Below are 25450 nucleotides of genomic sequence, written 5' to 3'. Positions count from 1 at the left end.
ATAGATATACAAATAAAAATATATATATTTACCTCCTTGTAGTACTTTTTGCAGAAATATTCGCAATTCTATACTTTCAGTGGCGAGAGCACGACACACAGCTTTGTAATGATCATTTGGAAATGATGGTGAAACACGTTTTGAGCAGAGCTAGTGAAGAAAGTTCACAATAAGTCATGACCAATGAAAAATATCATTCAATTTAGGAAGAAAATTGCTAGACTTTTGTGAAATTAATATATTTCTAATATGACAAGTTGTGTTGTTTTTCGAAAGTGCAAATGACATTACAAATTGTTTGTTTTAGAGCTAACCTCTGCAATTTGCATATTACACTTAAGGAGATAATATATTTTAGCGTATAAAAAAAGCATCCAGAAATTTCCATAATCCCAGTAATTGGTTAAAGCTTTGTTGAAAATTGAGAAAAAAAACCAAAATTTCAAAAGATTTCCAACATTTCATGAAATCTTTCTGAAGTTTTCAAAAATTTCAAGTTAATAAGAATGAAGGGATCCCGCCAAAAAGTCCAAAATTAACCTCTTATCTTGGCTAATAAATATTTTCTTCGCAATGAAAATCAAGAAAGAAAATTATCATTAAAACTGATGATGTGTCAGCAATGTGAGGTTATGTTCAAAATAAGTTCCAGTAAATTATTTTGAAAGTTTCGAATTGAGATTAATTCAAAATTCTTCGGACACAAGGATTTATTTTCACAAATTTATTTACAGTAGACTCTCACTCAATCGTCTCTTTTTCAATCGGGCGTCAAATTTTGTTGACAGTTTTCATGCTTAATTATGAAGCTAATTTGCTCAAATTCGCTGTAGTTGTTCCTATTTTATCGTGATTCTTTATAATTGAGCGCTTTTTGTGGAATTTACAGAGGCTTTGACGCTAAATTCTATCGCTAAACCGGATGACATTTTGCCCCATATTCACGATTGAGAGAGAGTCTACTGTATTCATAAGTTCGCTAGAAATGTGAGGTTATGTTAAACATAACCTTCAAATGAAAATAAACTTGACGCGTTTTCTTTTTTTTTTTTAAATGGGGCTCAGTCAATCTATTACAACAATCCGCTAGCTGTATTATATGTGAAATGTTCATAGAGAGAGGTTTTCAAGCTTTACAGCGACAGGAAGAGACTAAGTCTTGGGATAGCGACATTTAGAAGGCGTAGCGTTAACTTCGAACTTCACGATTTATTGAACTAGAACTTTGGCAAAACACGAAAGACCGGGCAGTTGTTAGTTCCTCTTATAAAGCAGAATAGACCTCTTGGAGCGGCATCCCACATCTAGGGGTATCGGTATGGTAGCTACGTAGGGGCCAGGACAGCAGGCTCACCGTTCATCAGACTGACTTTCCGTTTTCAACGGTATTGCACCCAAAAGGTCAGAAAGATGAAAGCGGCGTATACAGAAAAAATATGTTGTAAAAATGTTCGTAAATGTTCGTGAATTCCTATTGGGGACTTACGAAATGCTCGTAAATCGTATAACCCACAAACATGTTCGTAAAAGTTTGTACTTTTTTCACAAACATTGTTCGTAACATGATCACTTGCCGAGCATTTTTTGTACTTTTACAAACATTTGTTCGTAAATGTTCGTAAACACACAAAAAAATGTTCGTTATATTTTGTCATTTGTTCGTTATTGTTTGTTTTCCTGTTGAGCATTTTACAAACATTTTTGTATGTTTAGGAGCATTTACGAACAAATGTTTGTAAAAGTACAAAAAATGTTTGTCAAATGATCATGTTACGAACAATGTTTGTGAAAAAAGTAAAAACTTTTACGAACATGTTTGTGGGTTATACGATTCACGAGCATTTCGTAACTCCCCCATAGGCATTCACAAACATTTACAAACATTTTTACAAAATATTTGTAAAATATTGTAAAAATTAAAAAAAATCAGAATTCCTGAAATGGCGAAGGAGCGATAGGCGTAGGCTACTAAAGTCCCACTCAATGGAGAGCCGATTGAAGCCGCTCATTGAGCACGAGTCGCTCTACACTCCAGCGTAGCCTATTTTGTTTTTCAACAAAGCCTCCATGTCTATCGCTGGCATATGAGTTGCTCGCATGAATTTTAGCCTTAAGTGCAAATGCCTTATTTTGGTGCCAAATGTCCGGATTTGACGTACAAAACAATTGTGGAGCTCAGAGGCAAAATGACACATATCCTATGCTTTAGCCATAGGATATGTGTCATTTTGCCTCTGAGCTCCACAATTGTGGATCTAAATTAATTTATGGCTAGGCCCAACTTGCTTTCAAATCATTCGAATAACTATCGGTTTCACTGTAGCTCAACGGTCCTTGAATTTAAATTCTTTATACTAACCTTTTCAAACACCATTTATTTAAACAGTGTAACTATTTAAGAAAAGAATTCGTAAATCAGAATTCAAATTAGGAAATTAAATGAAGGAAAATATTATCAAAATAGAAGCAATGTCAAAATTTCCGTGCATAACTCCTCAACTTTGCATAGCATTAATACAATAACTTAATATATTCACCCCTTGGTATACTACATTTCAATTTTCTGCATAAAACTCATTGAATGCAATTCTCTCTTTTCACTGTTTCCTTTCTTGAGAAAAGAAAACTTAACAAATTCTCAATCAGAGAAAAAGATGGCATTAAGAAACCCCCTGAATAAATTACATTTTGTAATTCACTTCGTCCAACGTGAAGATTGCTATCGTTCAAAAAATTTTAAATAAAATCCACTGACTCTAAAAACCCATTGAAATGCGGTCCAAAAGCTGTTAAGGAGGGCTCTTGTAGGATTTGCAATGTGCAATGAGCTCTGTATATGGTGTTAAGATTATTCATCCAACAGCATTTTCACAGAGTCATGAATGTAGCTCAAAATGTGCTCCCAAAGAGTCAGTGAAAAGCAAATATAAATTGGGCTTGTCCGCAATGTGGGATGGTTCTAATGCATAAAAACGATTATTATGCAATAGCAACTATTCACATGTTTGTCTTACTCATAGAACACCCGGCAGATATTCCACCAGTTTTACCCAAAAAGACTCTCTTTCGACGCCTCTGTACCTCCTTACTTTTTATTTTTCCTCCCTATATTTGCAAATCATAAAAGATTGACTTGAGATAAATACCTCTATCACGCCTTAGAAGATTTGTAGCTTTTTAAAAGGTCTTCTTAACCTGAAACTATCGGCGCCAAGCAATTATAAATTCACTCTATGAGAGATATTAATTAACAATGCTGATTATGAATCGCATGTGTGGCGATTACAATGGTTTGAGAGAGAGAAACCATGTACACTTAAATATTCGGTATGATTTCATTTAACAAAAACACTTCCTCATAGTTTGCTTGTAAGCATAAATTTAAGACATATTTTTAAAGGTGTGGAAAAATAGTCTATTACTTCAAGGTCTATTATAGATTCATATTATTGCGATATTTATTACTCTCTCGCATATTATTCTCCATCGTCCAATATTTATTCTTTCATTTTATAATCGCTCACTTGTCTAATATTTGCCATTTCGGATGATTTCAATTAGGCAACCTCCTGTAAACATGTTTAACAACAGAAATATCAACATGCAGTAAAAAAGAAAATAAATAGTAATTAGAAAATCCGACTGCTCAAAAAAAAACAAATAAAACAAACTAAGGATTAGGCAAGGAATCATACTATAAAAACTTAATACTTTCTAATTTTAGGGAAACTGTACCTAATTTCGGCCGCCCTGCAATTTCGGACACTTCTTTTATTCCTCAAATTTTCATGAATTTTCAGTTTTCTTTCATAATCTAAAGGTTATACTATGCAATAAAAACAAAAATGTCGCTTCGATGAACGAGGATAATGTGAAAAAGAGATTGGAAAAATTCCGGATGGGCAAAGGAACTATGAGAATGAAGGTGGCCGAAATACAGTAGACTCTCTCTCAATCGGGAATATGGGGCGAAATGTCATCCGGTTTAGCGATAGAATTGAGCGTCAAAGCCTTTGTAAATTCCACAAAAAACGCTCAATTATAAAGAATCACGATAAAATAGGAAGAACTGCAGCGAATTTGAGCAAATTAGTTTTATAATTAAACGTGAAAATTACCAACAAAATTTGTCGCCCGATTGAAAAAGAGCCGATTGAATGAGAGTCTACTGTATTACCCAAAGCTAAATCTATATCAAAGGTGTGCAAAAATCGTTGAAACCGAATTAACGTCAAAATAAGTTTGTTATAGTAGCGTTTTCAACGGTTCTTGCACGCCTCTGGTCTATATTTTAATTCATTTTAAAATACATTATTTTTTAGATAAGATCTTATCTTATCTAAAATACATTAAGAATGATTTTGGAGAAAACAAATATGATAAACAATCTATAAGGTTACGAGCAACACCTCTTAAAAAGAAGTAACAAACATGATTAAATTCAATTGATATTAAAAATATTACATTTCAAATTAAAGACTTTGGCGATTGCATGCAACTATGCCGAAATTTGGTATAACTACCCTATTGGTCTCTTTCTTGAATTGTTTCATTATTCTGATAAAAGCGCCATCCATGAGCAACTTTGGAAAGTCTATATGTACATTTCGTAGAGATAAAAGGAATCACAAAATGGGGCAATTTTATACACAATTAATGGCGTACTTCACTAGGGAAATTTAGGTCTATATTGAAGCAAATTGCCTACATTTCTGTCAAATATGGGCATGAATTTCTCTAGTGTGTATAGAGATCATAAATTAAAATAAACAAGCTTAGAAAATTTACTAATGTAATTTATTTTGAAATAAATGGACTTATTTAGATAAATGGAAGAAGTTAATAACGATAATATTGAAGAAGAACCAGAAAAAATGGGTCTAACGGGTCTAAAACTTCAAATTTCAGAGGTAAAAATCAATAGCTGTTGTCCATATATGAGGAAAGTGACAGTATTACCATCAATATTCTGTAATAAATTTAATATTCATGGCTCCAAAACACCTTTTAGACCAGGAAAGTTTCATGAAATCACAATTAATATCCTTTTCTTTCTCTAACGTTTTGTATAAACGTTTTGTTGTCACGTTTAATAAAGGACGAAGAGTGTGAAAGAATGGGATAGACATACGAAACCTAACCTTAAAAATTCATCTCTACTTTAACCTAACCTTAAAAAAGTCACGGTAAATTCTAAACAAAAGTCCTAAAACAAAACTAATAAAATAATGATGCGACTTTATAGTGACAAAAAATAAATTTTGAGCATCATAAAAAGTACCTCGATATGTAGTATTCGTGATGAAATGATACCTTTGTTCTTTTCAACTGAAATTCTTCCATTTCTAACCTCCAAAATAATGACAAAAATTTATTAAGTCTTAAGGAAGGTTTAGATTTGAACGTTTCATTTCCTTTCAAGTAACCAAATGAGAAGAAAGATACCAAGGAATATAACACATTAAAATTTTGAAGGTTAGCATATTTTGACATTTCACCAAGAATGAAAAATATCTACTCTGAAAAAAATATCTTGTTAAACGAACAAATGGATTTTGTTGAAATTTTGTCAAAAGGATGTTATTGACCAATTTGCCAAAACTTTTATTCGAATTTAATATGGAAAAACACCCTTTTGACAAACTTTTAACAAGATCCAGTTGGCCGTCGATTTGACAAAACTTTTCCATATTCTGTATAGAAGAACATCCTTTTTACAAACTTGTCTTGTTAATTTGACAAAACATTTTTTTTTAAGTAGAGGTACACTAAACTTTTCGATATCCGGAGGATTGGTGATATGATTTTACATTACAAATGTGATGGGGAAATTTTGAATTTATCCAGTGTTTGACAGCTGTCATCTGGATATCGAAAAGCTTGTATTTGTTAGTCTCATTATTATACGCATTTCGAAATCTTGTTTACGATACAAATATCTGTACTTTGTAATAGCAAAATCAATAAACAAATCAATAAAATAAGTAAACAAACAAAATAATAAAAAGTTAGTAATTAAAAAGGAGCAATAAAAATATTAAAAATAATATACAGGGGAATAAACACGACAAAAAACACAAATATATTATAAAAAGATAAAATAAATTATTTAATCTTCTTTTGTAAATATGAGTTCAATGTATAAAGCACAAAAATATTTGTTTTGTTGAGATATTTTTGACATTTCAGTGAAAATTAATGAAATCTCTATTCATCTCGCTCACTCTCGTAGCCAATTTCACACCCACTTAGCGAGTGAGTTGGCTAGATTTAGATTTCCTTTACACTCACTGAAATGTGAAAAATATGTATACAAAAGTTATTGTGCATTAGGCATTATCACGAGCTCACAATGACTTTTGTTTGCAAACATGTTTTCAAAATTGCCTACGAGAGTGAGAGAGATAACTAGATCTAGATTTCAATCACACTCACTGAAATGTCAAAAGCATGTTTACAAAACAAAATTTATTGTGCACTTGGCACTACGTATGATGCCAGCGTTCTGTAACTTGAATTTTGTAAACATATTTTGACATATCAATGACACTGAAAAAGATCTTGATCTAGTTGACTTGCTCACTCTCACAGGTTTATGCCCAGGAGGCAAATTCTGCTATTCGGGAGTTTGTCACGTGAGTACAAAAACCGAGAAATGTACATTATTTTAGAGTGGTTGACTCGATTTTTCCTTAGTAACCTTTATGTGTTTCTCGATTCTTGTACTCACGTGAGAAACTCCAGAATAGCAGAATTTGCCTGCAGCACACAATAATTTTTGCTTTGTAGGGGGAAGTGAGGCACCTTTGAAAGTCAGGCACCTTTGAAATTAGGATTTTTCACCTATTTTTAAACAAAATTGAGCCCTATCGTGATATAATTTAGCTGCACAAACAGATTGTCCCAATTTCAAAGGTGCCCTACTTTCAAAGGTGCCCCACTTCCCCCTAAACATGTTTTGGCATTTCAGTAAGAGTGAATGAAATGTAGATCTAGTCATCTCGCTCTCTCTCAAAGAAAATTTTGAAAACATGTTTTATAAATAAAAATTATTGTGCGCTGGGCAATATGCCCAACGCACAATATCTTCTGTTTAGTAAACATGTTTTTGACGTTTCCATGAGAGTGAGTGAGATCTAAATGTAGTTATCTTGCTCATTCACATGGGAAATTTTGAAAACATGATTCCAAGTAAAAGTTATTATGCGCTGGTCATAAGAAAACATGTTTACAATACAAAAGTTATTGTACTTTGAGCATTAAGCCCAACGCACAATTACTTTTGTTAGTGAATATTTGTTCAAAATTGCTAATGAGAGTGAGCGAGATGACTAGATTCAGGTCTCACTCACTCTCACTGAGTTAAAACATGTTTACAAAACAAAAGTTATTGTTCGTTGGGCATAATGCCCAACGCACAATAGATTTTGTTTTGTAAACATGTTTTTGACATTTCGATGAGAGTGAGTAAAATCTAGATCTAGTTATCTCGCTCACACCTATAGAAAAATTTGAAAACAAGTTTACAAACAAAAGTTGTTGTGCGCTGGGTATTATGCCCAACGCACAATAACTTTTGTTTGTAAATATGTCTTCAAAATTTTCTATAAGAGAGCGAGATGACTAGATCAACATTTCACTAACTCTCATAGGAAATGTTGAAAACATGTTTACTAACAAAAGTCATTGTGTACTGGGCATTAACCCCTTGTGCCGCTGATATTAAAAATATCTAATTGTAGTCGTCTCGCTCACTCACATTGCAAGATTTAGAAACATGTTCACAAAACAAGTTTCATAGCTAAACTCGGACTTAAACAACCCTGTCTCTCCTCTTCTAACATTTAAAATGATATTCGTTTAAGAAAATAATTAATTGAAACCCAAAATAAGACATTAAAATGCTTATTAGCGACATTTATGCGAGTTATCATAAAATTTTAATGTTTAATAAAATTTTAATTGCACATCGTGATAATCCAAGTACATTTTCATAAATAATCTGTAAAGAAAAATTTTATTTACTGGTCAATTTTACCCCCGGATCCCCCCTATAGTCGCAGAAACATGTTTACAAAACAAATATTTTTTGTACGTGCCTCATTATGTACAGGGAATACAACCCTCCGGCAGTCGGTTAATAAAAACTGAATTAACACCAACTTCCTTTCCAATTTATTAAAAACTTTCGCTCGCAATGGAAATTAATAATAATAAAGTGAGAAAGAGAGAAATTTCTGGTGCTTTTCATGTACAATTCGAGACACTCTCGATTGCAGAACAATTAATATATCTCCCCAATATTCAATGTCAATATAAATAGCATTAAGTCGGTACTCACATCCAATACATGATCCATTTCTTTGGTTTCTGTAAATTTCTCCCCATCAACAGCATCATCGGAATCCCTTTCGATTCCCTCATCATCAACATCTGAGAAATAGAGTCATCATTAGGGGCTAATTATGTCAAGACATTTCTATTAAAAATAGCATCTCAAAGGCATTTCTTGACGTGCTCCATGAACAACTTTATCACATCTTTTGTGGTGATAAAAAAAGAGACAATGACAGAGATAATAAATTTTTTATCTTGTTACTCCCACACATTATATTTTAATTGTAACATCATTCTCAATCTCTGTGTATCTTGGTAAAGCAAACAAGAGTCTTTGGGCTCTCATAGGACTTGAGAGCATTTATACAGACGATCTTCAACAACAAAAAAAGAACACAACGCACAATAAAATAATCTTCACGATAGAATTTTTATGCCCAACAAACATAACAGAATCCACCAGAAAGAATTGTTAGATTTTACACACTCAATTTACCTTCATAAGTCATCTCATTTATAAGTTGATCAAGTTCTGGAGAAATTACACACTCCTCATCCGACGAGAAATTATAATCGAGAGCTTTGTAGACAATATACCCAATTTTCTGAAGAACCTGCAAATAAAAAATTAGAAAAACAGTCTTATTCAACTATTTTTCCACCGCGGTTATTCACATCTCATTTTTCCAACAATATTTATTTTAGTACCACACGATGGCTCTCCAAATCTCTCCACTTTAATTTCTTTCGCAATTGTAATAATTTTCTAATCACACTTTAACAACAACAACAACAAAAAACGCCTCATTGTTCAAAATTCATTCTAATTCCATTTTACAATGTTCGTTTGCATCCCATTGAATTCTAAAAAAAAATGCGTGGAATGAAAGAAACATTCACCAATTCTAAATTTGCTATCTGAACTCTGTGATTAATCTTCTCTTCAATTAAGTGGTACAATTGTGCGTTTAATCAAACGTAAAGTCGGACAATGAGTAAATTTGTTGGATTTTATGCCCAAATGATCATATTATTTTCATGTTGCAAACATTTAATCGTCCAGTTTCACCTCAGGTGCTATTTACAACCAACTGCAACGTTAATCAACCAGGCAACATTAAAAAAAATCGCCTAAATGTACAATGTCATTATGTAGTGAAAAATGCAAAAGTCGTATGTACAAACGCATTAAAATGAATTGATTCACAACCAGTTTGTCTATTGAACCGTAAGAAATATTAGCCAAAGCACTTTGGTTCAGATATCAGGTGCTATAATCCGAATTATTTTTATGGTGTTACTTTGAAATTATGGCAAATTATTTTTGACTGTATTGTAATGATTTTCAGGGATTGATCATATGAATTCTACATCATAAAGCTAGCACTTTGCCTTTTGAAGCACTGAGACTTTAAGGTATAAAAGTTTGATGTGGATTCGAAACGAGTTTCCCCGGGCTTCGACGACCCCCCTATAAGTCAACATTATTTAGACAAAGTCCTTTTTCCTTTTTCCTCAATCTTCTCCCTCCGGCTCAAATTTTAGTATGTTATAGCTAGGCCTTACAAGGGAAGTACTCGAGTCATCAATTTCAGAAAATTCTGGGGCTTTGCTCAACTACGCAGAAAGGCATCAAATTAAACGTGGTATATTCAAAAAGTGCGAAATTTGGTTAATTTTTTTTTAATTCCCTAAAGTTGAGAATGACACCTTACGTAGCACATAATAAAGAAAATTCGAATGAGACTACATGCAGCGGTGGCTCAGCGGTACAGCGCGGGATATTCAACGGGAGTGCCTCGGGTTCGATCACTGGCTCCGTCTGTTTTTTTTTCCTTTTGATATCTTTTTTTTTTGTTTTCAATAAAAAATTCTATTCTTTATTAAGTAGTACTTATTATTGTAGTGTAAGTTGCTTATCTAGAGTGCCGAATGAAAATCCTCAACAAATTTTTATAGCAATGAAAATTCATCGCATAATTAATCGAATTATTATTATTTATTATATTATTATTTATTTATTATCATCTCTCTATTTCTTTTTTGACCCACCTCCAATGCGGCCATCGCCGTCTTAGCGTCGGTTCCAACCTACTCCGGGATAAAAACGATGGAATTATCAATTTGTTAGGTAAATAGAAGAATAAAAAGCTGTATGCACTTACAATCAGCTATCTGAGGATCATTGTAAATAATATTTAAATTTTTTATTGAAATTTTATAAAAGATTAGAAAGGTTGAAGACCCAAACCAATTTTTTTGGAAAAATCATTTGGAAACCTGTGCTCAAATAAATATTTAAGCCGTACTTTCAATCCATATGCTCTCGTTGTGATTGCACTTTCTGTTTTAATCATTTATCGAAATCCATAATACACGAATTAGTTTTTTCAAACTAATTTGTGAATATGGATTTCAGTAAAGCAATGATTATAACATAGAGTGCAATCACAATGTGCACATCGAATGAAAGATATACTTTCACAATCAGTTTGATCAAAACACCATTTTCAAAATCGGTTGTCAAGATTTTACGAAAACGCATGAAACGATTTTTCTGAAACTTTGCACATTTCTTCTAGATATAGTTGGCTCGTGCTTAACATGAGGTTTTTTATAAATATTGATTTTAACGGATTTTATAGCATAAAACATGTCAAAAAGTGACTGAAAATGATAATTTTTTTGAAAAAAGTAATGCCAAAAATCGAAAAAAATTTAAAAAGAAGTCTTCTGTTAAGCACAAGCCCACATTCATATCCTAAAAGAAAATACTAGTTGTATGGATTTATGATGAATCTGCTAGAAAAAACATGAGAACGGAAAAAATGAGGGTGTGATCATACCATTTCTCAACAGTTCAATTTTGAAAATTTTCCAAAAATTTTCCGGTGAAATTATCTGCCAAGGCCTACTCTAACAGATACACGAAAATCTGAATTTAAGAAATTTTGTAGTTCAAAAATAAAAAATGGACAAAATATATTATACCTATCAAACAAAAAAAACTTAAGTCGCTCTGAAATCCCTGACCCGAGGTATAAGCGGTCAAAGTTGAAAAATTGACCGGACTGTATCTCCGGTTATAATCAACATTTCGACTTGCATTTTTTTTCATTTGTGTGTCTCGACGAGCGCTTTCAGATGACAAAACATCAAGTTCAAAACTTCACCAAAGCAATAGCGTAAAAAGTCAAACTCATTTTTCTGGAAACCGCAATTGTGCAATTTGATCAAATTTTAGTGTATTGTAGTCTAGGCTATGAAGTTTACAATAAGTGGCGTGGGTTCGCAGTTATTATTAATCGTATCGAGACACGTCATTTATATTACAATGTAATCTTTACAACGTGCTCTTATTGGAAGAATCTGCTGATCTTTGATCGCCCATCCACCATCATGGATCCATCTAAATGGATCTATCGTCCATCCAGATGCTTCTTTCCACGTTTTCGGGGCAGAAACGGTGCATTTTTATTACGTTATATCACAATGAAAATGTCTTATTCTGGACATTCAGATCATTGCACCGGGCGGGACTTGAACTCACAACACTGTGAGCCAAGCCGGAAATCGATCCGCCCAAGAGCTAACGGTCTTGCCTATTGCGCCACTGAGATCCCCCGGGTTCGCAGTGGTTCGGATTCGCAGTGGTTACAATAGAAGCGGAAATATGAGGGGTCAATGTTCACGAAATTCAAAACGTCACATCTCCTGTGCTATTTGACCGAATTTAATGAGTGAGGACTCAAATGAAAGATCTCACAAAATACTACAACTTTATAGAATGCTTGAACTTCGTGGAACCAACACCAGCAGGGGCGCCACAGTCGAAATACCAATTTCAATATCACATAACCTCAATTATCTCGACTGTCGCTGAACCGATTTTGATGATTTCTTCGACATAATTGTAGACGCCATTTATTTGTCTCTACATTTCCGTTTTATTGTAAAAAAATAATTTTTTCCAATAATGGCGCTGAGAAAGTGCACAGGTACTGATATGATCGCTTTTATTCAACTACTTCATTTAAAGTGACGTTAAAATGAAAGGTTTCACAAAATTCAACAATTCTCTGACATAATCGAAGTTCGTCATATGGACAGTAGGGGCGCTAAGATCAAAAATTAGTTCAGAAATAAACTCTCTCGATTATCTCTGCTTCTGAGTAATCGATAAGATCAAGTTCTTTGGCAAAATTATAGAGAACATTCTGATCTACATTTCACCCATATATCACTTTTCTGCCAGTCCATTCAAATCCTTGATATTTTGGTTTAAATCCAAAATTTGTTTAATTTCACGAATTTGATTCAAAATAACTGAATGGCTTCCCCCAACTTCAGCTCTAAATCGAAATTGCAAGCATTCCGAGTTAGCTCACGTTAAGAATCTCACCTACATAAGCCGGTTAGGATTATCTATCCCCTTAATTAGTGTAGAACCGGTAAAAATCCCTATCTCCACTCAGAATTGAACTGAGGATCTCTAGATACCTAACCAAATGATCTAACCAAAAAGTGTTGAACTTCATTGAAACTTGGTTTAAAACCCTAATAAATTATATTCAGTGAAGCTTACTGGAAGCAATTTGAGCACCTTTAATGCCAGAAGAATTTCTAGTGGCCTGAAGAAGATTTGAACCCGAGACATTAGCATCATAAAGCGAAAGGTCTAACCTTAAAGCCGTTGCGTACCCTGAACACAAAAAACTGATCTTATGATAATTTCCATCAAAATATGCGATGATACGTTCGAGCATATGGAATTTCAAGAAGTAACTATCAAAATATCATTTGGAACAATGACAGGTTGCTAGTAAAGTGAATGCAAAATGCGTTGCAAACGCAAATGGTTATTAAAGAATAGTTTATTGTGAAGATGAGTGTAAAAGACATTTACCATAAAGACATGAATGGCATTTAAAGGACACAAAATCTCTGTGAGTGAAATAGCGCAAATTATCATTCTATAGTGGCATAGCATTACACCATATTCTTCCAGCATTATTCATCATTTGAAGTTGTATGAAATTATGTCTGTGAACAATTTTAATTCGATTTATCAAAACACCTTCTTCACAGTTCTCATATATGCATTTTATCCATTTAGAAAAAATGTGAATGAGGAGTTTTCTCTCCGTATCTATCTCTGTTAGTGCTTTTTAAATAGAAGACAAATCTCTTGCATAGATTTATAACCATTTTGAGTGAGAGACAACATTGTCTTTCTATGTAGAAGAATAATTTTTCATATATATGAATCTCTCTATGCTATTTAGGTCATCGCACTAACAGCAGTTATGATAGTTATCTCTTCTCTTTACAATTTCTCCTTCCTCTTATAAAACTCCATATAAGAGTCTAATCTTCTGCCAATTACAACCCAATACTCCCTCTCACCAGTATCGTGCATGCACTTAAGGATAGAAATGTGAATTTTCGAAAGAAAATCACCAATAAAATTAATGCAATGGCTTTTGCGAATTGCGCGATATTTCATGAATCCTCGCCATCATAGTTATGTGCACCTCTTTCTCTTTGCTCCACCACCCCATAATGTGCTAAAAAAAATGCTTTAAGTGTCATTTTGCCGCATAGTTTATTATGTAAAGTTCTCTCAAGCGCCAAATTCAGTCAAAAAAAATTTCATCATCATCGCTGCTGGCCACTCTAAATCCATGACAAAAGTCATTGCGAGATCATAAATGGCGAGCAAAATGGTACCAAGAGAATTTTCGCTTATGGCAGATCATGTGGCATACATTTCACAGGTCACACAGAGATCATTTTCTTCCAAATACAAAAACAAAAAACTATCGACAATTTTACACAAAACAGAATAGAATTGCTCCATGTGAAGAACCTCTTTGGGCCTTCTCTCAATTCAACTCTCTATGCAATATAACTCTTGGTATGAGAAATGAAGAAGAGATTTCACAATAATTAGCAGTCTAAGCATGAATATGCTGTAAAACTTATCATCAATTCAAATCGTCTGAGATATTGCGTTAAACACGTAACTGAATCAATGAAATCTTTTCCATTTCTTTTTCCTTTTTGATAATGACGACAATTTTATTATCACTTTCACGTGATGAGGAATCACAGAAGGGAAAATCACATGTCTTTTAAACGCAATTCAATATGTTCATTTAACAATTTAAACTTACAACTCATTCAATGACTCTGAAAAGTGCTCTTGCAAACACCAGGAAGAAACAGCATTATACAGCACAAAAACCATAAATGCAAAAACTTATCAAACAGTATTTTAAAATAAGTGAGAACTCTTAAGTTTTCACGTACCCTCCGAGCTGGGATTTCTAATCGAAAAATTTAAAGGAAATTTGATTTAAAGTCGATATCTCTTACTGTTTTTCCTTTATATTGGCAAAAAGGGACAAATAAAAATCTACTTTCGTTTTTATGAGTTTTTTTTATCCCACTTTATCGCGATCAAAATTGGATAAACTGAATTGAATTTGTTGTGACGTTAAAAAGAAGAAGAAGGGTTCGAAAGAATAAGGTACAGTAGAACCCCGCTAGAGGCCATCGCTCTATAGTCCACAATTTATCGACCGTTGATTTCAAAACACTGATTTTAAGTTAGGTTATGTTTTTTAGTACGCGACATGTAATGTTGTCATAATTATTTTAATATTTTTGACAAACTTTATTGAGTAGTTGTGATAATTGTGATCCATTATGAAGAGAGCGAGGACAAGTATCACAATCGCAAAGAAAGTGGAAGCCGTCGAGCAATTTCATTACTAAAAGTCGTTGATAATTTTAAAAAATGACATGGACTATAGTACGACCCAAGTGTCAAATGTGGAACCAAATATGGCCTATAGCGAGGCTCTACTGTATATATATCTAAAACGTTTGAGACAAAAAATGTGAATTTTTATTTTACGAAATCTTCTTAATCTAAAAAAAAGGTTCACAAATCAGAAAAAAGCTTATGGATCGTCTCGTTCGAACCAAGTCTAACTATATCTACGGAGACCATTTAAGAAAATAACGCTTCCGATGGGGAACTAACATATAGAACTTGTGGATTCCTTGTATCGCTTAGAGTCCCGATCAAAATCCAGAAAGCCAAAATCCCGAAAGCCAGAATCCCGAGGCAAAGGAAAATCTTCTGTGTCTTGGGAAATTATTCTGAACATTTTCCTCCATATAATTTTATCTCTTTCACGATTTTGAACATTCGGGAATTTGGCTTTCGGGATTTTGGCCTTTTCGGGATTTGGGCTTTCGGGATTTTGGATGCCACCGATCGCTTGTATTCCTTGTATAAACCATCACAGACGCCATAAATACCTTCGTAGAAAATCAACAGAACCTAATTTAGTATATCATAAGTATTATACTATATGTAAATAGGTATGATTAGAAGGAATCACACCTAAAACTCTAACAACAAAGCTTGAAACAAAATTAAGATTATTCATGTGTGAGAGAAGGATTCCAAAACGGATATTCGTTTCCTGTCCGTATTTAAGGAAGGACGATTACGAAATCTATGAAGTCTACAAGCAATACCGAGGAGTAAATGTGCAACAAATATGCTTCGCAAACATGATGCGACTGTTCCAGCCTAGGATACCCTATGAAGGTAGACTCTATACTTCGAAAAGAACCAAGCTATCCAGTCCCCGATGAACTACTGCGTAAACCAGAACTACAGTTCACTAAAAAAGTGACAAGCATCCCATGCAATCCCAAGCTTTGCGAAGTGTTCGAACTCTTGACATAAATGCTATAGGGGTAAGTAGGGGGTGACATTAGCTATGAAAAATGCGACCAGTTTTAGTGTAAATTTTTTCCTGTTTTCGTACACACTTCAAGAGATATTTTCAAAACTACGTAGATTGCCAATTTGGGGTTTTCGGTTGCCTCTTCGTTATTAAATTGGCTTTTATTTTAACTTTTCAAAAGTTTTTTCGGCGTGCTAGAAACATATGACAAACATACGAAATGTCATGCCCCTGGGGATAAGTGCGCTACATTCGGACGATTTATGCTTCGAACAATTAATTTTTTTCAATGTGATTTGAACACATATATAAATCACTCAAAAGATCCCATAGAATAGTTTAAGAGTAATAGAATTTATTTTCGAACAAAAATTGCTTATTAGTTCATAACCGGTTCAAAACCAATTTGAACCGATTTATAAATCACTCAAAACATTGCACAAAGTGCCGTGATATTAATTGAATATCACATAAAAAGAGGTGGTAAAACGTCCCAGGCTTTCCGAAGTGCTCGAACTCGTAACTTATAACCGTTTACCGGTTTGAATCGATTTGAACCAGTTCTGTTTAATCGAAAATTCCAAGACCTTTCCAATGAACCCAAATATAACCCTATTCGGTTGATAAATGCCTTCTCTAGAACCTTTTAAGCTTTGACTTTGAAATATCTTTGTTAGAAATGGTTCAATGGGATTTTCGTATATGGATGAAATGTCTGCCTGGGTAATCTCTAAAAGTAAGCTCTTTCTCTCTCTAGCAATCCCAAAGAACATTGACCAAAGGGCAGGGGAAACCTCTCGGTAGGGGATTTCCCAAATGTCCCAAGTCTCTATGTCTTACCGTTTGGCCTCTAGAGCTAGCTGCAGCCGGACGGTCAGACGGACAAACAGCGTGACGTCAAAAATTCGAAACTTCACAATTCCAAAATTCTACCAAAATTCTTGCCTTCGAAGGCAAGCGTTCCAAATATACATATAATTCAAAATCGAGGGATATTATGCAGGTCTGTCTGCGGAGTTCGAGCAGTAACCGGAATTGAAGAACAATGGCACGTTATATTTAGTTTCTACTTAATAAAGGCGAATAATGACAACCTGACCCAGGAGTCAATTCAAGATTACTAATTGGTTGTAATGCTCATTAAAGAAATAAATAGTGTAAAATTACTATGTAATAATATTACCAATTAGAATTACATCAAATACAAAAATTTTCAATCTCATCGTATACGTCAGGAGAGAAAATTAATAAATAATTTCAAATTTTAAAAAAAGGAAATTACCCACAATGTTCTCAAATTCCGACGAATTCTCTCTTCACTCTCAACAACGTAAAATACGGAAACCTTTTGTGCTTACCCAAATCCTCATGTTCCCGAAGTCTACATTTTACAAAATTTTGAATATTATAATTTTTTTAACGAATCGTCCTATCGATTTTTTATTTCCAGATAGATTTTAGTACAACAAATCTTCTGTTGTGGTGCCCGGTAAGAGAACAAAGATAGTAGTAACGTATTCAAAGGCATTTTTTTTTATTTGAGAAATAACAAATTGAGGGATTAAAAATATACGTTTTATTGCCATTTGGTTAGCTGCTTAAAAAATGCTTAACCGAAAGTCCTTAATTAAGTACTTTTAATGTTAATGCTGAGTCATGCCATATTAATTGCGCTATTTGCCACAAAGCGCAGACGTTTGTCTAATTTTTAAATATTTTTTAAATAGCTGAATGTTCTACAACTCCTTAAAATTAAGTCATTGAGTCTGGAATTTAATAAGTACTTAATAAGTATTTAAGCTATTAGCTTAATATTATAGTATTATTACAAATGTTTTTCTACTGAAGCGCCAATAGTGGCTGTTGTCCAAACCCTCGATATTTTGAAAGATTCATTTGCCACAAACATTTTTATTTGTCCACCTTATTAACATATTCAGACAACAAGAACGCATTTATTACACCATCCAGAGTTATTTGAGCTACATATTGTCAATTTTGTAATATAGGAAACCTCATTCAAACTCCCATTTCATTTCAAGGTCCATCCTATGCCTTTTAATTTTCAGGGTAAAACAATAGGTGAGATACAATAATCTATGTTAAAAGCTCCCCAAGTACAAACTAGCTCATTCCAAAAAATTTTCCGTGATAGTGTTTTGGGCCTTTTGTCAAAAAGACCAAAACATATTCGATAAGATAGCAACAAAAATGTATCGCTAAAAGATTGATTATATCACGCAGTCAGTTCTTTGTTGCAAAATAAAGGCTTATGAGGTGCTTGCTTTTAATTAAAGTGTATCGAAGTTTTATGCGTCTCTTGGTTTTCTTTTTATTTGCCTGTCCAAATAATGTGGTAAAACATTGCCAATTAGTACCATAACCCCGATCTTGGGAGAAGTTATACATTTTGTGTTTATTGCCTTGTTTAACATAAGATAGTTAAATTTGTTGTTTTGGGCAAAATTTCCACAAAACCCATCCACAGACACATCTCTTAAAGCACAAAATTTTCAGTGAAGATGAATTATTAACTTCTCATGTTACACACAAGTTTATTATTAAATGTTTGTATAGCAATAACCATGCAAAGACCTCCAGGAGAATGATAGAGATGCGACATAATTATTGGAATTAATGTGTGTGGTATCATTTATCACAACCATAAGAACATCAAGTCACACTGGTTCTGTTACTTCTCATTTTGTGATATGATATTTTCTTCAACAGCATTTCTTCTCTTTTGCTTAAGAATTAAAACGACACACGTTTCAATAATCTCCAGGACACCCGCTGCTTAACATTTTATTCCAACATTTTCTTCCTTTTTTAATTGCCCGTTTCAATTTTCAAATCATTCTTTTATTTTTATTAAAACCTTCTCAAATGCAAAAGGCACTCAGCTTGACACAGCATTGAGAGAAAAATTGATTCTCTCAGCTATTAAGACAAAATAAACATAACAATATTGTAATGGTCATTGGACCTAATCAATGATGTTTAATTAAACAATTTGATTGCTCTAATTCAAGACAGAAAAATTCGGTGATTTTGTGATTTCAGCAATATTTATTTTTAGTTTTGAGATAAATCCTCATCCAAAGCGTTTGTCCGTTTCTTAAAAAAAAACTTAGAGGTCAAATAGTAAAATATTGTTGACCTTGAAATCATCAGCATGGAGAAATCAACAAAAAAAACAATCGAGTGCTTTAAAATTTTTAAAGAAATATTTCAAGACTTTTTCAAGAAGTTAGAAAAATGCAATAAACCAATTAAAATTCTTAACAAAACAATCATTAGCTTTCTGATCCTCTGAGTAACGAAAATTGATAAAAAGTTTACGAAAAATCTTTAACATAACCACAAATATTCAAAACCTTCAAATCAGAAAAAATCATTTAACAGGTTTCAAGAGTTATAGGAGTTAAGGATGTTTGTACAAAATATTTCATTAAAATTCAATAATTTAATTAAAGAAATTGAAAAATTGTGACAATATAATTCACTTCTAATTGAGTTTATAAGAAGCTTGAACTTTATAAACTTCGACTATTTTATACCCCTGCTTTTCGTAAGCTTTTCTTCTATAATTCAACCACTTAAGGATTGTTTTCATCAATCCAGTCTATTAAATCCGATTTAAGACTATCCTCAAGTGCTAGAATTCAATTAAAGCTTAGAAAAAGAGGGGCGTTAAGGCACCTGCATCTACGGAATATTAAATAATATAACCATAAACTTTGAAAAACGTCAAACCACCGGAATTTTCATTTGACAAGTTTCAAATGTCATGAAATTGAAGCGTTTACTATCAAAATTCAAATGTTTTTAAAATATTTCATAGAAATTTCACGATTAATTACAAAAAAAAATTGAATCACAATAATTAAAATTTTAAATAATCTAAAGCGATCTTTAGACTAGGACTAAACCTTCATGTTAGTTCCGAAGTTTTCAAAATTCTAAATATTGAGTATTTGTATTGTTTTTGTTTTAGAATCTATTATTATTTTAGACTAATATCCAACTCTATATTAAAATTCTCCAAGAAATCTTGACTGATAAGAATTGAACACTTCAAAACCCGAGCCAGAAAATCACATTGAGTACCAAATTAAAATAATATGCCCAGTAGTATAAATGTAGATATTCTTAACAAAAAAAAGCGAAATTTGAATTGTTTTTCGTTTCGCAAAAATTCTACAGCAGTTCTAGGACTCATAAAATTATTTTATTATTTGGAACCGATTTTTAAGTGACGAAAACCAATAAATGTTAAAACTTTTTTGGTTATGTATAGTAAAAACCATTCAAATGTTTAATTCTAATGTCAAACACCATGTAAAAAAAAAGATGACATTTCACGCCAATTTTTGGTATTCTACGTCAATTTGTTAGTTTTTGACCTATTTTTTTTTTAATTATACAAATGATATTAACGGTCCTTTTGTACAAAAGGAAAGCTAATTAAATTCTCTATAAAGTGATACCATGAATAGGGGAAAGTACTCTCCCTTTGAATGTTTGTGCCTCAAAATAATGTGAATTTTCTTTCATTTTTCCTAAGAGATAAACATTTCTACTGCGTATTAGTTAGCTTATTATCATTATTGATAATTGTGTGATATTTATGTTTAAGTATTTTAGGAAATATAAAAGAAATTCACATTATTAGAACACATGAACGTTCGAAGGGAGAGTACTTTCCCCTATTCGTGATATCACTTTAGCACAATATTGAGTAGAATTCTGGCTATGATGCTCTAAACTTAAAATTGGAATAAAATGCCACTTTGGGTTTTAAGGTGTTAAGGAAGTTAAGCCATACGGTTAAGCCCTAGTTCTGAAGTCTGTATAAGGTTCTTACTAGTGGATTTCACTAAACTTACTTCAAATTAAGAACTGAACTAGATACAGAAACTCTGAAATCTTCTATAAGATTTTAGTAAACTGAAAAGAGAGATGTGTAGTATACTAAATCTTAAATGTAAAAACAGGTGTGATAGAAAGAGTGCACTATACTGAAGTAATAAGATCAGTAAGATATTACTATTCATATTGACTGTTTTCTGAACCATCAGCAAAGCAATTCGAGCACTTTTCCATGCGTGCCAACTGTGTTTCGGGCAGTTTTCGAGTAGTTTTCATGTTTGCCAACTGTGTACGTCAGTGTTCGGAGTTGAAAAGTGCGAGTGGGAGAAAAGATTAAACACTTGCTATCTTTTCTTTGACATTCCTCAGTTCAAATAAAAAAAATTGAACATAACCTCAGTTATCCAAAATATTTAATCTCTTTTTGTCCTTCTCGGCAATTCATTATCATTCTAACAGTTCCATCTATAAATTCTTGCAGTTTATTATTTACTTTCCTTTTTTGCTAATTTTATCTGCAGGTTGATTATCAATAAGAGGGTAAGATGGGATAATTTGGAATTAATGTCTAAATTCGGAATTTTGATTTTTCCCATCAGTTTTCGATGTACTCTTGTACGTCTTAGTCTTGTACTTCCTCGTGATTTTCTTTTTCTCTTTGACCATCTTAAACAGTGAGAAAATCTAAAGATTCCAAAATAGACATGATTCCAAATTACCCCATCTTGCCCTATGGTAAACGCTTATTTCCCGGCCAAAGTTTATCGTCTATTTTAATTATAATAAATCTTCTCTTTGTTAATTTGAAAAACACCCAGTTTCAAGCACATTTTTTTATGAATTTCAATTAAATAAATAAAAATATTCCATAATTAATTAAATAAATTCTAATTAAATTTATTATGACACGCGAATAATGCATTTAAAATCGTCATTAAAATCTCTGTTGAGAATTAAATAGGAATTTAATAATCAAACATACCTTCTTCTGGGACGTCACAACGCAACTCCTCACATCTGAAATGCAAAATAAATGTTCTAATTAGATAATATCCCTAAAAAAAAATAAATATTAAAATAAATTTATTAAGGTGAACAAAACATGTCTGCAGTCTCAATAGAAATATAAAAGACCGTGTTTAGAATAAATGAATCTCATTTGTATGCGCTACTCACTTCCCCATATCATTTACCTCTCTAGAATTTTTTTGAATAAATAAAAATGCTAATTCATTTCACTCTTCATTCTCAAAAAGTAATCTGGAAATCTGATCTGTATTTGCAAAATAAAACAATTCTGTAATTACTGTGTGAAAAAAAAGAAACAGAGGACCTTGAACTAGGATCTTTTTTTATGACCTCAATGGTCAGTTTAGCAAAAGAGAAGAGTTTCGTATTTTCACCTGTGGTTTATACATTACATATTATTAGCATTCTGCGCTTTTCAGTTCAACAGAGGAAGACCACGGTAAAAAAAAGAGTAACATCCGTACATTCTGAATAAATCTCAAAACCCAAAGAGCTTCCAGAAGAAACGAGAAAAACCAACCAATGTCAAGTTCACTGTAAAAACAATACATCAAATGATTTTAATTGAGAAAACTCCCGTGAAGATAAACCCAGTGGATGGATAAGCGATGAAAAAAAGGTACAAAAAAGAAGGTCAACATGAAATACCTTCTCGTATAAGACACGCCACTTGGACAGATTGTCTTTTTTTGGCTAGTCTTTGAGATATCTAAACACTCAAAAAAATCAAGTGTAAAATATACACCAACTGGGGTTAGATTTTAACACTTGATTCTAACCTCGTCAATAAAAATGCCTGAAAGTAAACTAGTTAAAAGCGCTTAGATTTGTTCTAAATCGACCAACGATAGCAGGATAATATGATGACTGGATAGATGGCGCTATCAGGGGACGGGAGAACAAGTGTGGTAGGCTTGGAGAAAGTAGGTTTAGAAGTGCATTACGCGGTGCCCCTCGGGAAGTTCACAAAAAAAACATTAAGGATATGTTTATTATTTCGTACACCTTGAAATATCTTCCACTTTGACTTAAATATCGGACACTGCAAGATTATTAATATTACGGAATTATTTTACGGTAGAAAAATTACGGTAGAATTTTCTCTCTTACTCAGTTTTATCATAATTTGGGTTGGAATTGTTTTATTGAAACTTCAGTGTGAAAGGCTTTTGATTTTTTTCAATATTCATAGATATTAAATAAATATTATTGTCCCAATTTGTATTTACAGCGGCACGATTTTGTAGATCGAAAGTAAAATTTTCCCAGCAGATTACGTTTTTCATGTAAAAATTTATATCTTGACGACAGTTCACCTTTGAGGCTATGTTTCTAATATCGTCCACTTGGTTTGTATATAAAAATTCTCCAAAATTTTACTTTTTTCTTCATTTCAAATTTTTATAAATGCCTAATCGCAGCGAGAACAGTTAGCTGAAAACAGCAGCGTTTTCAGAATTTTTTTTTCTTAGTCGAACAGCAAAAAAATGCTAACCGATTAGTTGTTCTCGAACAAAAAATGCTAACCAAACATATAGAAATAGTACTGCCTCACCAGTCTCGTTTTAAGGTTAGCAGAATTCATGTGAGAACAAATAAGCGTCAAATCTACCAAAAGAATGCTGCAAAACTTAAATGGACACAAACTTTCTGTACGATATTTCGAACAAGGTGGACGATATTATGGGAATGAATTTGACCGTATAAAATTGTCAAATATTGTCTTAAATTAAAGGCTTAAAGTGCACTGAGAAAGAAAGATTATTTACACCATTTGGCTCTGGAGGTTGTGTACCAACGATAAAACAGCGATGGACGGAAACATTGCTTTCTGACAAATCTTTATATTTTTATACATGTATTTTTTTATTTCAAGAGCATTTGCCTCAAAGTATTGTCTTTTTTTATTAATAACAATAATAATTTTATAAGGAAGAATTCACAGTTCGGAGAAGATTGACAATTTCGCCATCACGATAGCTGTACCAAACTTTTCACTCACTCAAACTCGTATTATGCACGAAATTTCAAACTTAAGCTAAAAGCACACTCGACTTAAGATTAAGAATGGTCTATGGGTGGGTTCTATTCTTTCGGAACCGCTACACCTAGGTCACTTATTGTACCGCTGTATATTTCGGTTTCTTAGGCTCGTAGTGAGTCAAAACGAGTTGAAGTGCATATGCCAATTGGTTGAGATCAGTGGCAAAAGACAATCAAAGCCGGTGCCCTTATAGCTCCGTTGGTAGAGCAGTTGTCTAGACAGCGAAAAACTCCCAGTTCAAGACTGGGTGGAGGCAGGATTTTTTTTCTGTCTATACTTGGGTGAAATTTGTGGAGTTGGGAATCATTAGTTCTGATTGTCGCCTCTCTCTCTCAAACACAAACGTACCAAGTGAACAGAAGTCTGTTCAAAAATACTCACTAATCCACTGAGGTCTCACACTCGACTTACTTCGTTACGAGTATGAGTTGCTCACATGAAGTATAGGGATGATTGTAAATTTTGGCATAACACGACAGTCACCTTAAAAAGACCACCGTGTAGCATCCCCTAGCCAGGGTATCAATAAAAATATATCCGCAACATTATATTTTTTCTTTGACAAAATGTCCGATATTACACCCAAAAAGATATCTACGGTATATTTCTATTAATTTTTAAGCATATAATAAGACTGATTTCAGAGAAAAAAATGATATAGGGTTCCAAGCAACCCTCTTGCAAAAATGGTGACAAAAATTCTAATTGTGTCAAAGTTAGGACAGTGGAGTTTATTTCGAACCTGTCCGAAATATTGCACCGTTTCCCTAAAATTCATTAAAAAATTATTTTACTTTAGAATATGTTGCTATTTTTCTTTTTTTGTCCATAAACTTGTTACCTGACTAGAGGCCAAACGGTCAGAGATATCGACTCCCGGTCTTCAGTAACCCCGTTGGAAATCAAAATTATCTTGAAGTATTATTTTTTTGTTTTTCCTCTCACCAACCTGTTCCCTTACAAAACAATGTTTTTGTGTGAATTAAAGAGCCCAACCCTGATTTTTACACTTACTATTAACCCGCTTAAAATATCCCTTTTTTCTGAGTGCACTAAGAAAGCCATATGGGGAGACTCTTGCAGTCTAATCATTCGCGCTTGATTTACACCGGATCTAAATCGATTTGTTTCAAACGGTTGTCTTTTCTTTTTCAAACCCATTCTTTTCTCTGTTATTAGATTATTTTCATTAGAGGAAAAATTGCCGAGAGATTCAGATACAGTTCAATGCGTGTCTTATTCACAATAAATTCTCCTTTGGAGTGAATAACACGGATAAAAAAAAAGTTTCTCAATTGTTCGTCTCTCTCGACAAGTTCAACTTGAATTTTATACATATAATGTCTGACCATTGAATGCACATTACATATGTCTCAAAGCAAAAGAAAAAACAATCCTG

The 25450-nt window shown here is 33.0% G+C and overlaps 1 protein-coding gene across 4 annotated transcripts in view; it reads right to left on the bottom strand.

Annotated features, from left to right (window-relative positions):
* LOC129806068 (protein spire) overlaps positions 1-25450 on the bottom strand; it is a 79493-nt gene that overhangs the window by 36445 nt on the left and 17598 nt on the right. For all 4 annotated transcript variants that reach the window (XM_055854389.1, XM_055854391.1, XM_055854390.1 and 1 more), the window contains exons 2-5: positions 21961-21995; positions 8834-8951; positions 8342-8433; positions 33-150 (exon numbers count right to left, since the gene is read on the bottom strand). In XM_055854389.1, coding sequence (XP_055710364.1) covers positions 33-150; positions 8342-8433; positions 8834-8951; positions 21961-21995 — 363 coding nt within the window. The remainder of the gene's footprint in view (positions 1-32; positions 151-8341; positions 8434-8833; positions 8952-21960; positions 21996-25450) is intronic.

This window comes from Phlebotomus papatasi, chromosome 3 (assembly GCF_024763615.1).
Source record: "Phlebotomus papatasi isolate M1 chromosome 3, Ppap_2.1, whole genome shotgun sequence".
In the NCBI taxonomy this organism is placed as follows: Eukaryota; Metazoa; Arthropoda; class Insecta; order Diptera; family Psychodidae; genus Phlebotomus; species Phlebotomus papatasi.
This window is presented reverse-complemented; position numbering and strand designations above follow the sequence as displayed.